Source organism: Tetranychus urticae, chromosome 3, assembly GCF_039701765.1.
Source record: "Tetranychus urticae isolate SD_2017Ah chromosome 3, NJAU_TeUrti_SD_1.0, whole genome shotgun sequence".
NCBI classification, from domain to species: domain Eukaryota; kingdom Metazoa; phylum Arthropoda; class Arachnida; order Trombidiformes; family Tetranychidae; genus Tetranychus; species Tetranychus urticae.
The window spans coordinates 10,416,852-10,429,625 of record NC_142960.1 but is presented as its reverse complement, the minus strand read 5'-3'; the positions used below and the strand labels follow the sequence as shown (position 1 = coordinate 10,429,625).

General features: G+C 32.2%; 1 protein-coding gene across 10 annotated transcripts; it reads left to right on the top strand.

The window, feature by feature from the left end:
* The first annotated feature begins 1,298 nt into the window (after positions 1-1,298).
* LOC107369612 (RIMS-binding protein 2-like) lies at positions 1,299-12,203 on the top strand. 10 transcript variants are annotated; one of them, XM_089269923.1, is made up of 17 exons: positions 1,322-1,951; positions 2,678-3,211; positions 3,345-3,551; positions 3,806-4,321; positions 4,543-4,653; positions 4,738-4,925; positions 5,364-5,445; positions 5,784-6,077; positions 6,199-6,375; positions 6,448-6,596; positions 6,793-6,945; positions 7,192-7,251; positions 7,342-7,654; positions 7,726-8,009; positions 8,089-8,313; positions 8,923-9,069; positions 9,996-12,203. In XM_089269923.1, exons 1-17 carry the CDS (start codon positions 1,813-1,815, stop codon positions 11,019-11,021), a joined length of 4,605 nt encoding a protein of 1,534 aa, XP_089126049.1. In that variant the 5' UTR covers positions 1,322-1,812; the 3' UTR covers positions 11,022-12,203. The 10 variants fall into 10 exon arrangements, with proteins under 10 accessions (XP_089126054.1, XP_089126049.1, XP_015793062.2 ...); XM_015937576.3 differs by having other exon boundaries at positions 7,714-8,009; XM_089269930.1 differs by having other exon boundaries at positions 7,714-8,009; positions 8,923-9,085.
* Positions 12,204-12,774: the final 571 nt, after the last annotated feature.

Genomic DNA, 12,774 nt, shown 5'->3' with positions numbered 1-12,774 from the left:
TGATCTTATCAATATTATCATTAGCTTGATTCCAATTTGAGATCAAATCAAGTCAGGTATTACCTTTAATTTGAATTAAATAAAACACAAATCATCATTGCTCTATGGTTGGTTAAAGTATCAACTCAGGTCTCAACAATAAACCTTAAAATCTGGTTTCTCCAAAAACCAGGTTCATAACACTTTAATACAATGTAATTGGTAATGTCAAAACTGGTTAAAATGGTAATGAAAAAAGCGGTTAAACATTTACATTGGTTTTTTGGGTAACTCTTAAATTTCCCGGTTGATGCAAGAGGAAAGTAGCAATTGTTGAGCAAAATTTGGAGGAAACTTAACTGCTTAAGATTTATTTAATCTGATTTAACCCGTTCTCTTGACAATTTAAATAATGACTGTAAATGTGTGAATAAGATGTTCAAGTAATCGTTTATTGTCAATGTTTATTTGACCTATGATGGGTTTCATATGATGGGAAAACATTTTGATTTTTGATTTTCGGTCCAAGCAACTTTATTTGTATATTTTTTCAAATTAATTTCAAAGACTTTATGAGTAACAATTGATTATTAAAATTGAAATGTAAAGATTATAAAGGAAATACAAAATTAGATTTAAAAGCAAAGGTTTATAAAAGTTCACGTGTAGGAGTTATAATAACATAATAACCAACAGAGTGCAAAATCCTCAGAGTTTAAGTTACACAAGAAATGGTGACAACAACCTACATTGGATTTGCGTTTTTATGCCTTTTTTTCTTATTTTGTACCTTTTTTTAACATCTTCATCGTTGTTATCATTACTTAAATCGTCATTGTAATAATAAACTGTTCATCTCTCTCTCTCTTCCTCTATCATCCAGTAAATATCAATTCTGTATGTAAAACTTGTTCCATCAACTGTCTAATATATTTATATTTATGTAAAGGTAAAGAGATGAGAAACATAGGAACACACATTTTGAATATCAATAGAATAGGGTTAAAGTTGTTTTTTGGTTGTTGCTGTTGTTGATAATAATAATGATGATGAGAACAGGAATGACGTAAAAAGGCCAACAGTCATTTCGCCAAGAATTGAAAATGAAAGAGAAATAAAGATTCCTTTCTTTTATAGACTAAACCTAACATTTTTAATCGATAGAAGATACAGAAGAAACCTATCGGAGACTGTACATTGAAATGATTCTCACAGACTCACTGTCTACCTCTGGTTGTCCCTTTCTTTTCTTTCTTTATGTAACTCTTTCTCTTTCACCCCCTTCTCTCTCCCACTCACATAACCACCAAAATTTTGCTTCTCTCGTTTTCCAGTGTATTGTTTATTGTCACCATTAATATAGCATTTTTTGGATAATTGTAAATAAGCTTTAACCAATTTTATTATTTTCCTGTTCCTTGTGTCTTTTATTTTTACATCGTCTTTTTTTCCAATTCAACCAGTCATCCTGATCTTTGGTCATTCAATATCATTATTATCTTTAATCATATGCTGGACTATTATCATCGACATCTTGATACACATCATCTTCAGTTATACCTTGTTATCACTAGTCAACATCTTTCTTGACCAATATTGTTATTAGTCTTCTAATAATAATATCACTTCTTTTATTCAACTATAATGTTGGTAACTGTACCTTGCTACCAACACTCTGGTTTATTTAGGTTTTACAATTTATCATGGTCATTATTATTATAATGAAGTGAATGATTAGATTCTATTCTTATTTATAATCTGTTCTGTTTGTCTAATCTTTCTTACACTCATTTTAAACCTTCCATTGATATCTTCAACGCATTCTAATGAGAAATGGATTCATCTATGGAGGTCAATTTGGCCGAGAAAAAATTTAGTGATCAATCGAAGTCAACAATCGGGTCAACATCAACCATTAGCTCTACCCAAACAGCCAGTGATCTAAATGGAAAGACCAAACCAGAAGATCAAGGTAAGATCAATTTTGTCCTTGTAACTGTAATAACTTGTATTTTTGTCCAAAATAAATAGAGTACTTGGGTTAGCTGTTTTAGCTTCTATTTATTTTACTTTTTTGCTAGTCAAAAGTAATCACAGATGACACAGAAACAGTTTCAAGTTATTTTTGCCATATTTATGCTTTTTTATCGTGATTTTTTTCCATCCAACTGAATCAATGACTGTTTTGCATGTGTAATGTTGCTTCTAATGAGAATTGAACTTGATCCTTTATTTATTGCTATTTTGGTTGTTATCAACAATCAGAAGGAAAATATTATACAAATAATTGATTACTTAAGAGTTAAATGTATAAATAGGATAGCAGCACTTTTTGTTTCAAACGATTGAAGGATTGATGCCATGCTCCAGGATAATAGTCATAGATTTCAAGTGTTCAGTGAAGCCTAGGCGAACATTCAAACTATCTAATAAACTGTTAACTAAAAGCTATTAGCAAATTGTTGGTCTACAATTTAAACCACTTTCTTCTGATAGCCACCAAGAGTGTTATTTAATCAACTCACTTAACTTCTGTAACTAACACTATCAGTCAAAATCGTGATATTATTTTGTAAATTTTTCCCAATATGTTTATCTCTTTGATTGGATAATAAAAAGTTGAATAATCATTACAGAGTATAATGAATTTACACTAAACAAAATATTTAATGCACCTTTTTTATCTTTCTATTAACAGCTGGTAATGGTCACAGAAAACCCATAGATGTTGATGCTTTGTTGAAAAAATTGGAAGAGGATGACAAAATACTGAAGGAACTTGAGGAATTGGAAAAAAAGGAACGTTTACCTAAGAAGAAACCATCAACAACAATTACTGCATCAACCATCGAAACTAGCCATGAAATTGCAACAAATACACCTAAAACAACCGTTAATACAACACCATTGCCCTCATCAACTTTAGTAACTACTGCATCAAAATCAACATCCACTGAAAAGGAAAGCCACTCTTCAACACCTCCACCAACTTTGAATACAATTACAACCCGATCGGTATCAACATCAACAACTTCTACCAATACCTCATCAACTGTCACTGATCAAGTTTCAACAATTAGTGAACTGAACACCATTCCATTAAATCGAATTGGTTCCCTAGCATTGACATCTTATGGAGGAGGAGCAAATCTATCATCATCTATGCCATCTTTAATCGATACTCAACAAGCTTTGCAATTAATTTCATCACAATTAAATTCAAGACCATCAGGTTAATACATAATCTTTTTCATGGTCATCAAATTAATATTAATCATTTCACTCGATATTAAATTGGATTAATCCGTGTATTTTTCTCTCTCTCTCTCTTCATTTCTTTTCATCTCATGGGATTATGTCATTAGGTTCTTCAATATCGCCTCAAGAATTAGACAAGTTGATGGAAAAATTGGAACAAGACAATAGAATACTTGCTGAACTGGATCAAAAAGTTAAACGTATCTCATCAAGTAATGTATCATCGCCAGTATTTTTATCATCATCCCTACCAACTTTGACTGGAATTGCTCATCCTGGCTTACTACCAACACTTTATTCTCAACTTTTTTCTGGTAAATATTTTTGTTACCCACTAAACTTGACCAATTTAGTGTTTTTATTTTCTGTCACTTTTCTTTGTAAACCAGGCAATTTATGCTTGTTTCACTTTAAGCTTGAGTGAACAACAAACTATCCTAGTATAAATAACATTCATTAATTGACCCAATTTTATGGTATTAAGTGAAACAATTCATCTCTTTCTCTTAACCAACCAACTAACAATGATATTTTATTTTTCCCAATCAATCTTGATCAATTATTACAGGAGCCATTTCTGATCGTAATATGTTGGATAAACGATTGATGTTATCAGCGAATGCTTATTTTGACGAAGAAATTGACCATATCCAGCTTCTACAAGCTTTGATAAAGAATCAAGAACTTCAATATGCTGAAGATCTTGCTGATTATATTGAGCTTCCCAATCGTGGAAGATGTCGCGTGTTTATTGCTCGCTATAGTTATGATCCTTACAAACAATCACCAAATGAAAATCCTGAATCAGAGTTACACTTAGCTGCTGGTGATTTCATTCTTGTTTTTGGTGATGTCGATGATGATGGTTTTTATTTTGGTGAATTACTTGATGGACGGCGAGGTTTAGTGCCTTCTAATTTTGTTGAAAAGCTTACTGGGGAGGATTTATTTGAATTTCAAACATCCATTCTCTATGAAGGTAGAGATGGTGATGAATCAACCTGCAGTTATCCACCTGAATTTTATGATGCCATTTTAGACGATGTTATGGCCCATTCAAATTTTCAACACCTTATTGCACCCGGTAAGATCTTTATTGAGAAAATATAATTTTTTGGTTTTATTATTGAAAATGATTGGAGTTACCAATTTACATCAAATTTATTTTCGTGATTTTTATCACACTCAGTTTTAATTTAATTCTGAGTTGGCAATGAATTACATTTTGGCGGCCTTTCGCTACAATTCGTGTTTTATTGCAGCTATAATATTATCTCTTAAACCTTTAAATTTTCTCACTTACAGAGGACTTTCATAGGATGAATGATTACATAGAGCTTGTTGAATCGTCTGAAATTGACGAGGAAGACCTCTCTGATCCAGAGCGAGCTCAAGCGAATGCTGCAAAAGACACAAGTAAGATAATTTAATTCAAATTTCATCATTAACTTCATTAGTATATTTAATTAATAAATTGAACTTTCCCTATTCCTTCAACAGTTCCTCCACCAAAAAGATTAATTTTGGAACGTCAATTGCATAAAAGTATTTTGTTAAGCTGGTTACCTCCTGATTGCCCGAAAAGTTACATTGACAATTATCAAATTTATGTTGATGGAGTTTTAAAAGTCACAATACCAAGTATTGAACGAACAAGAGCCTTAGTAGAAGGCGTCGACTCATCAATTGTAAGATCAATTTTCGATGGCTCCAGTCTAAAACACTGATGTGTACAGTTGTTAGTTCTGATCCGACCCGGTTGATTCATTGAAAATACCAGATATTCAAACTTCCAGGCAATTTTAGTTCAATAGCTTAAGTTATTACTTATACAGACCTCCTAATTCAGCTAAAATATCATCTAGATTTGTATTATTTCCCTAAGAATTAACTATATTGATTATGAGGACAATTTACTCAAACGTTTAACTACAAGTTTTAGCTATTCTTTTGGCAGTGAAAAGTCTTCTGCTTGCTAGTTTATAATATTAATAATTTGGATAGTTTGAACAAAATTTTATAATCATGATTCATATTAAATAATTTTAATTTCAAAGGAATTATGAAAAAGTCAACTACAAAATTTACGTCATTTTCAAACATCTAACCTACTCTTTCCCTCTCAGCCCCATAGAATCAGTGTTAGAGCCATCGCACCTCAAGGAAGAGCTTCTAGGGATGCAGCATGTACAATAGTCATTGGTAAAAGTAGGTCTTCAATTATAATACACATTGTAATAATGAATGCACAATTTCATTATAATTATTGTACCTTTTAACGTTATTTTTAACTTATTTCATTTTAATGTTGATTTTATTTATTTATTTCTTAAGTTGCTCAGTAATCTTATGCTTTTTTTATATTCATTCATATATTGACAATCATGACTTTTTTGCATTTGTTTTATAAAACTTTTATTGATTTTTTTCTTCTGAGTTTATTGTTTTTCAAATCACCTTTTTTCAAAAATTGTCAACGTAATATTGTCCCATTTTTATCTTGATTGCATGTCAACTAATTCTTAATTTCATTTCTTACCATTCAGATGTACCATTTGCTCCATGTAGCGTCAAAGCTACCAGTATTACTGCGACGTCTGCTTTGATTAGTTGGTTACCTTCTAATAGTAACTTTTATCATGTGGTTGCTGTGAATTCTGTTGAAGTTAAAACTGTTGGACCCAGCACTTACAAACACTTGATTACCGGTCTCTCTCCAAATACTATGTATCGAGTTTCGGTGCGTGCTAAACCCGGTAAATTGTTGTGTTCAGAGGAGAAGAATCCTAAAAAACTTGAAATGCTCACTACTTTTGTTGACTTTCGGACTCAACCTAAAAGTAAGTTCAATTCATTTCATTTCTTCTTCAAAAATGCATGTGAAATGTTTCATGAATTACAATTCTTAAATTTTTAAGTCGATTAGTCTTTTAATAAACTGTACTTTGATTTTTCTTGAAGGTCTTCCGGAGCCTCCTGTTGATGTACAAATTGAGTCTGGACCTCAGGATGGTACTCTTCTTGTAACTTGGCTTCCAGTTACATTAGACCAATTCGGTACTTCGAATGGATGTGCTGTAACAGGCTATGCCGTTTTTTCGGCCCATAAAAAATTAGCAGAAATCGATAGTCCAACAGGTTAGATAATGACATAGTAAATTCCCAATTACGATTGTAATTAAAAATCATATTTGTTTTATTTATTTCCAGGGGATCATGCTCTTCTTGACATTTCTCAAGTTGAAAGTTTTCACAAAAAGGCAGTTACAGTACGGACAAAGTCTGGTGAAAATTTATCGCAAGATTCAATAGCATGTCAAATTCCTGATGAATTGATCAAGTTCAACGCCCCTCGAAAGGTAAATTTTATTTTTGATTTTCTCTGCTTTGAAAGGAGCTTTAAATTGTCTAATTGACTGTGTGTGAGTCTAATAAACTAATGTGTTTCTAAATTATCATTGGAATATATAACAAAATTAAAAACTTCCAATATGAAAATTGAAAATTGAATTGAAATGATAGCTTCATTTTTGTTAATTTTTTCACATTTGCTAGTCTATTGATAACAATTATTTTCATGGTCAATTGAGAATGAGAATTGAACCTGTCCAAAAAAGCCATTCTGATTCTGAATCGGAGACTGAAATCAATCAATTAATGAACAATGTCACTCGTCGATCTCAAGTTTTTGATCCTGTCCAACTTCAGGTAGCTTTATCTTTTGGTTTAAATGTTGTGTCAAACATTTATGTTGTCATGTATTCCCATTTTTAGGTGTATTCATTCCCTGAAACTGTTGAAAATTAAATTTTCAAATTCCAAACTAATTATTTGTTTCAAAAGCATACACAACTTTGTCTTGCTCGATGTTAATGAAAATGCACTTACAATGTAATAATCAATCCAACTTTGAAATCATAAATATTCAATACTTCATTCTAATTTTTTATTCAGAGTCAAAGTGGTAGCCCCGCAATGAGAGGACACATTCAAAACCGTGGCCAGCCTCGTATGGTATGGATTTTCCCATTTATGATTCAAATGATCTTGTTAATAATTCAATTGATAAATGAGATTTTAATACAATTCATTTCTTCTCAACAGCAACCATCGTCTCAACAAATGCAGATGCAGTCCCATCTTCAACCACAACAACAACAGCAAACACAGCAGCAGCAACAACAACATCATCAACAACAGCAACAATTTAGGCAACAACCATCTCATCAGCAACGTAATTTGTCAAATCATCCTAATCAAAATCAGTTTTCAAATCAACATAATCAAGTGAACCGAAATATGAATGTAAATCAGCCTCACTCCCAGCAACAGCAGCAGTTGCCTCATAATCAAATCCAATCCAACTTTCAAAATACACCAGGAAATTTAAATAATCAATCCAACATTCCGTCAATAGGTAAGTGATTATTATAAAATAAATTTTGTATATTCTGTTAGGTAATACAACTTTTTCAGCTATTACCAAAGATATGAATGACCCGAAGAAGGCTTTACAAGGTGGGAACAATCGAATTGGTGGCTCTTCTCCTCAGCCTCCTCAACGAAATCGCCAATACACCGACCATGAGAGATCGCATTTCGGCCAAGGACGAGGAGCTATTGCTGGTGGCCAACCTAGAGTTGTACCTAATCGCCAGCAGCGTGATGTTCGTTATTTTGTGGCACTTTACGACTATGATCCATTGACAATGTCTCCAAACCCTGATGCGGCCAATGAAGAGTTACCATTTCGTGAAGGGGACATTATTAAGGTAAAATAAGATCAACACATAATATGATAACAGTAACCGATTAATATATTTTTTCCTCTTTATTTCAATTATTGTACAGATTTTTGGTGACAAAGATCCAGATGGATTTTATCGTGGTGAATTGAATGATCGAATAGGTTTTGTGCCTTGCAATATGGTCTCTGAGGTTCAATATGATGCTGAAACTGGTGCACCAATAAGAGGACAAAATGATAATGATCCTTGGGCTCATTTACATGTAAAGAAAATGATTGCTCTTTATGATTATGATCCACAAGAGCTTTCACCTAATCCAGATGCTGAGGTAGGGTTATATAGTGAAGAAATATGTTATGAAAATTGTTAATTCATGAATATCTTCAAAACGAAACTTGTTTATCAAGAGTATTATGGACATTTCTAGATTTACAAATCATTACAAATGGTTACATATTTTAACTGTCAGTTACAGATTCAATCAAACTCAGAATTAACTTTAGATTTAAATTCACAGTCACTTAGAACCAGAAAATGCTTGAGTTGATGCTTTAGCTATTGAAAATTTTACTTTAATTATGTTTACTAGCCTGAGATAGTCAATTATTTAATCATCAGTGAATGAAATTATTTTTTTCCTGCAATGAAGCATGTTCATCGAAGAAAAGGATTTCCATTTCTTTTGGTTTTTATCCTTAATTTAATTTCTTCAGTTTGTCTTAGATTTTGCCGATCTAAATCTTATAAGCGTTTTAATAGAAACTGTATTTTACTATACTTGTACTATAATTTACTTTAATCATCTATCACTTTTCTTTAAAACTATTTTAGCTGTTGTTCATTTTAAATATTTCACATTTTTCAATTTTTTAAGTTCATTTCTTTTTTTTCTTTGCATTGCATTTGATTTTTATTATTGATCCATTAATAATTGTAGATGGAATTAGCTTTTCATGCCGGTGATCATATTTACGTTTTCGGTGATCTGGATGAAGATGGATTTTATATGGGCGAACTCAACGGTAATCGAGGTCTAGTTCCGTCAAATTTTCTGACTGATGCCATCGACGGGACAACTCGACATGTGAGTCTACGTCAAGGTGGGGGAGCGGAGCATATTAATATAATACATACACAATTACAATTTACCAGTAACACTATCATCTCCAAATTTGCTAATGTGCAATATTTTATCATTTGGATATGCATTGTAATAAGTGTTAATACCATGTGGTCATTAGATGCACTGAAGTCAGCAAGGAAAAACTGGTCTTTTCATTAAATCACATTGCATGAATCAACCACAAAATCACCAAATCAGCAAAAGTTATCCTTATTTATGTGTTTATCCATAAATTTTTGTCACAACTATCTTGCTTGAAATTGAATCAACGTTTAATTGTTTTGTGTATTTGTTAATAGCTATGTTTGCCATGAATGTTGCATGTTAGACATGAGATCCTTTTGTGGAACCAGTCAACTATCAATATTTTAATCTCACAATGATATATTCTTCGTATTTATTTGAGTTAGATTATTTGATTCACTTGTTTAAGCTTTTAGGGGAAGTCATTTTATGCAAAAATTTAAATCTATTTTGAATTTCATTCAATAGACATTTTTTTATTTTAATGTTGGAAATCATAAACTTTAATCTTAACTGTTCACTTACTATTAAGTCAATTTTTTCAGTATTATTAAGAAGATACACAGAAAACTCCGCTTATTTGGCTTTCTTGGAATGGCCCTAATCCAATAACTCGTCATAAGTGTTTGTATTGTAACTCCATCCTTTCCTGAAAATGTTTTAATGTCGTCTTTCGCTCTCTCACTCACCTGTATCATGTCTTTAACAATTCAATTTCATTAACTATTTTAATCACCAAACTATATTAATGTCAAATTATAACCCGAAAGTTCTTGTGTCTTGTGCTCTTTTTAATGAGATTTCAATCTAATCCACATTAACTTACCATTTAATGATCTTTTTTTTGTTATTAACTCCTTCAGGCTACTCCGAATCAAATAAACAGAGGACCGGTAGGCGACTCTCGAACATCCCAAACACAACAAAACCAATTACAGGGTCAAACTGGATATCAAACCCATCCTTCAATCAACCAGCAGCAATTGCAGAATCAGCAACCGGGATATTCCCAACAGCATCAACCTCAGCAGCATCAGCATCAGCAGCATCCACATCAGCAACAGCCACAACATCAACTTGCCCACCAACAACATCAGTCCCAGGGCCAAGGTTACGGTCAGCATCAATTTCACGGCCAGCCACAGCAAGCAACTTCTTCCAACCAGAAAGTATTAACCAATGTTATTGGTCAAGGAATGAGGCCACAAGGCAGTTACGGAGCTCAATTGACTCACCAACAACATCCGGGTCATCATCAACAAACAGGACCACAACAAAGGCCTAATAGTTTGGAATTAAGACCGAACCAAGGAGTTCAGGGACATGCTAATCAAATTAGTCAGCAGCAGCAGCATCATCAACAACAACACCAACAGCACCAACAGCATCAACAGCAATTATTAAAAAACCAACAGCAACAGTATCAACATTTACCTCAGCAGCAACAAACTAACAATCTTAACCCGATCTCAAATTTACTTAATAGTGGTAAGAAAATGTTAGAAGAAGCTACGACTCCAAGAGTCAACCACCCACCAAGCTTTGATGGCCATGGTCAGATGATGCAACAGCATGAACAAAATCATGTTAACATGAATCAACAAGGTATTAATCGTCCTGGATTGAACCAGCAGCAATCGCAAGCACAATTACAGTATCAACAGGGGCAGCAAAACTACGGCCAGCGACAGTTTTCACAACAGCAGCAACTGCAACAACAAAATCAACAACAAACAATGAACAATCGGCAACAATTTGGTTACGGAAATAATGTCCCTGGAATGGGCTTAGCTCAAGGTCAACAACAAAATCAAAATCAACAACAACCTCAACAAGGTCCAACTTTATCTGGTGCTCTAGGAGCAGTTAAAAGTATTTTCAAAATTTAATAATTTCAGGATTAAATTTAAGGTTGATCAACAGACCAAGATATTATATCAATGATCTTGACCAGTTCTCCGAAAATCTTTGGCTGTCAGAGGCTCGGAGCAAAGGAAATGTGTAATTAGATGAATCAGGAGTTGTACATTAGCTTTGTTGTGCCTTAGACTAATTCCGTGGAAAAAAGATCGAACAATTTAAACGAAGTCCATCACAATAGCAATCAATTATAACAAGATTTCACTGGATAGGCAATATTAACAAATTATGGTTGGTAACAAAACTGATTGGAAAAGGTGATCGTGATATACATCTGAACTTAGTCTCAACCGATTTTGGATAGTTTTTAAACGAGATCTTACCTGCATCGAAACCTGGATTCAGCATAAAAATGATGAAAGAATTGATTGAAAATTAATTTGACTATAAATGTGTAGTCATTGATTCACATTTAATTTCCTTCTCATCTCTTCAATTGTAATCTCACAGATACACACTGAATTATTTCACATTCAATTCATTCAATATATCTATTGATATTATAAATATTAATGGATATAATTATAAATATGTAAAAAGACATCAAATTGACAGTTTTCAGTTATTATCCATATTTGATCTCATAGATAATCGTACTTTTTTCTTGTTCAATTGAGTCTGGTTGTGCTGATTTTTTTCTTAGGACTATACATTTACTGATTGGCGTTTTCATGCTTTAATTGGCACTTTTCATCTCACTGTCAATTAATCGAAGCACATTTAATGTTAAAATTAAATTCGCTAAAACTGCCTAATGTTGATCATGAAATTGATTTGAAACATTTCAACATTATTGTTGAAATTTAATCAAATCATGTTGAAAATTTTCTTTTATTTTTATCAGAACTATGTCAATTTGTGGTTCCAATTGTAGAGTTTAAGGATTAAACCTGATTATTACCTTGTTATCACCATGCGATAATTGACTTGATTAGTTAATATAATCACGTTACTGCTTGAATTAGTGAAAAAAGTCATGTAATGTAACTAAATGAAACAAACTTGAAACACTTCAATTGTTTATCTCACCAAAATCAATCAACGATTAATACATGATTGATTCATGAAATGTAACTGTAATTATGCTAATATCAAATTTTATTTTGTTTGTTCCTTGCATCCATTGATCCATTAAACTAATTCAACTACAACTTTGCATTTCATTCAAAAAATTAACTTATCTAGAAGAGAACCGAATATCTTCCGTCTTCAAAATTCAACTCGAAATATCTGAAAAAATAAGCCTATCAGATAGGTTGGCAAACAATACCATCATAACATGATAATCAATCTACACTCATTTGATTTTAATTTCAAAATAGGATAAATCAAGAAATCTTTTGCATTTTATCTTGTTTGCCCTTCAATGTTACTCCGTCTCAATCATTTTAGCGATGCTTTATGTTGGTTTCAGAATAAAACAAAGGCGTTATCGTTATTAAACAATTGTAAATGTCGTTGATTGAAATAGAAAACTCAATGTCAACATTTCAGCAAAAAGATAAATTATAATGCAAACAATATGAACAATGAGTCGACTAAATGATAATGCTAGATATGATATGGTATTCATATTTACATACATTCACTATCAAATTTTGAATAATCTTTAAATTTCTTTAGATCTGTGCAGTCATGGAACCAGATGTTTTCAAATTGTTTTCTGATGTAATTTGCAATTGCCAATGAGAGAATGCAATGTTTTTGAAGGAAAAATTTTCT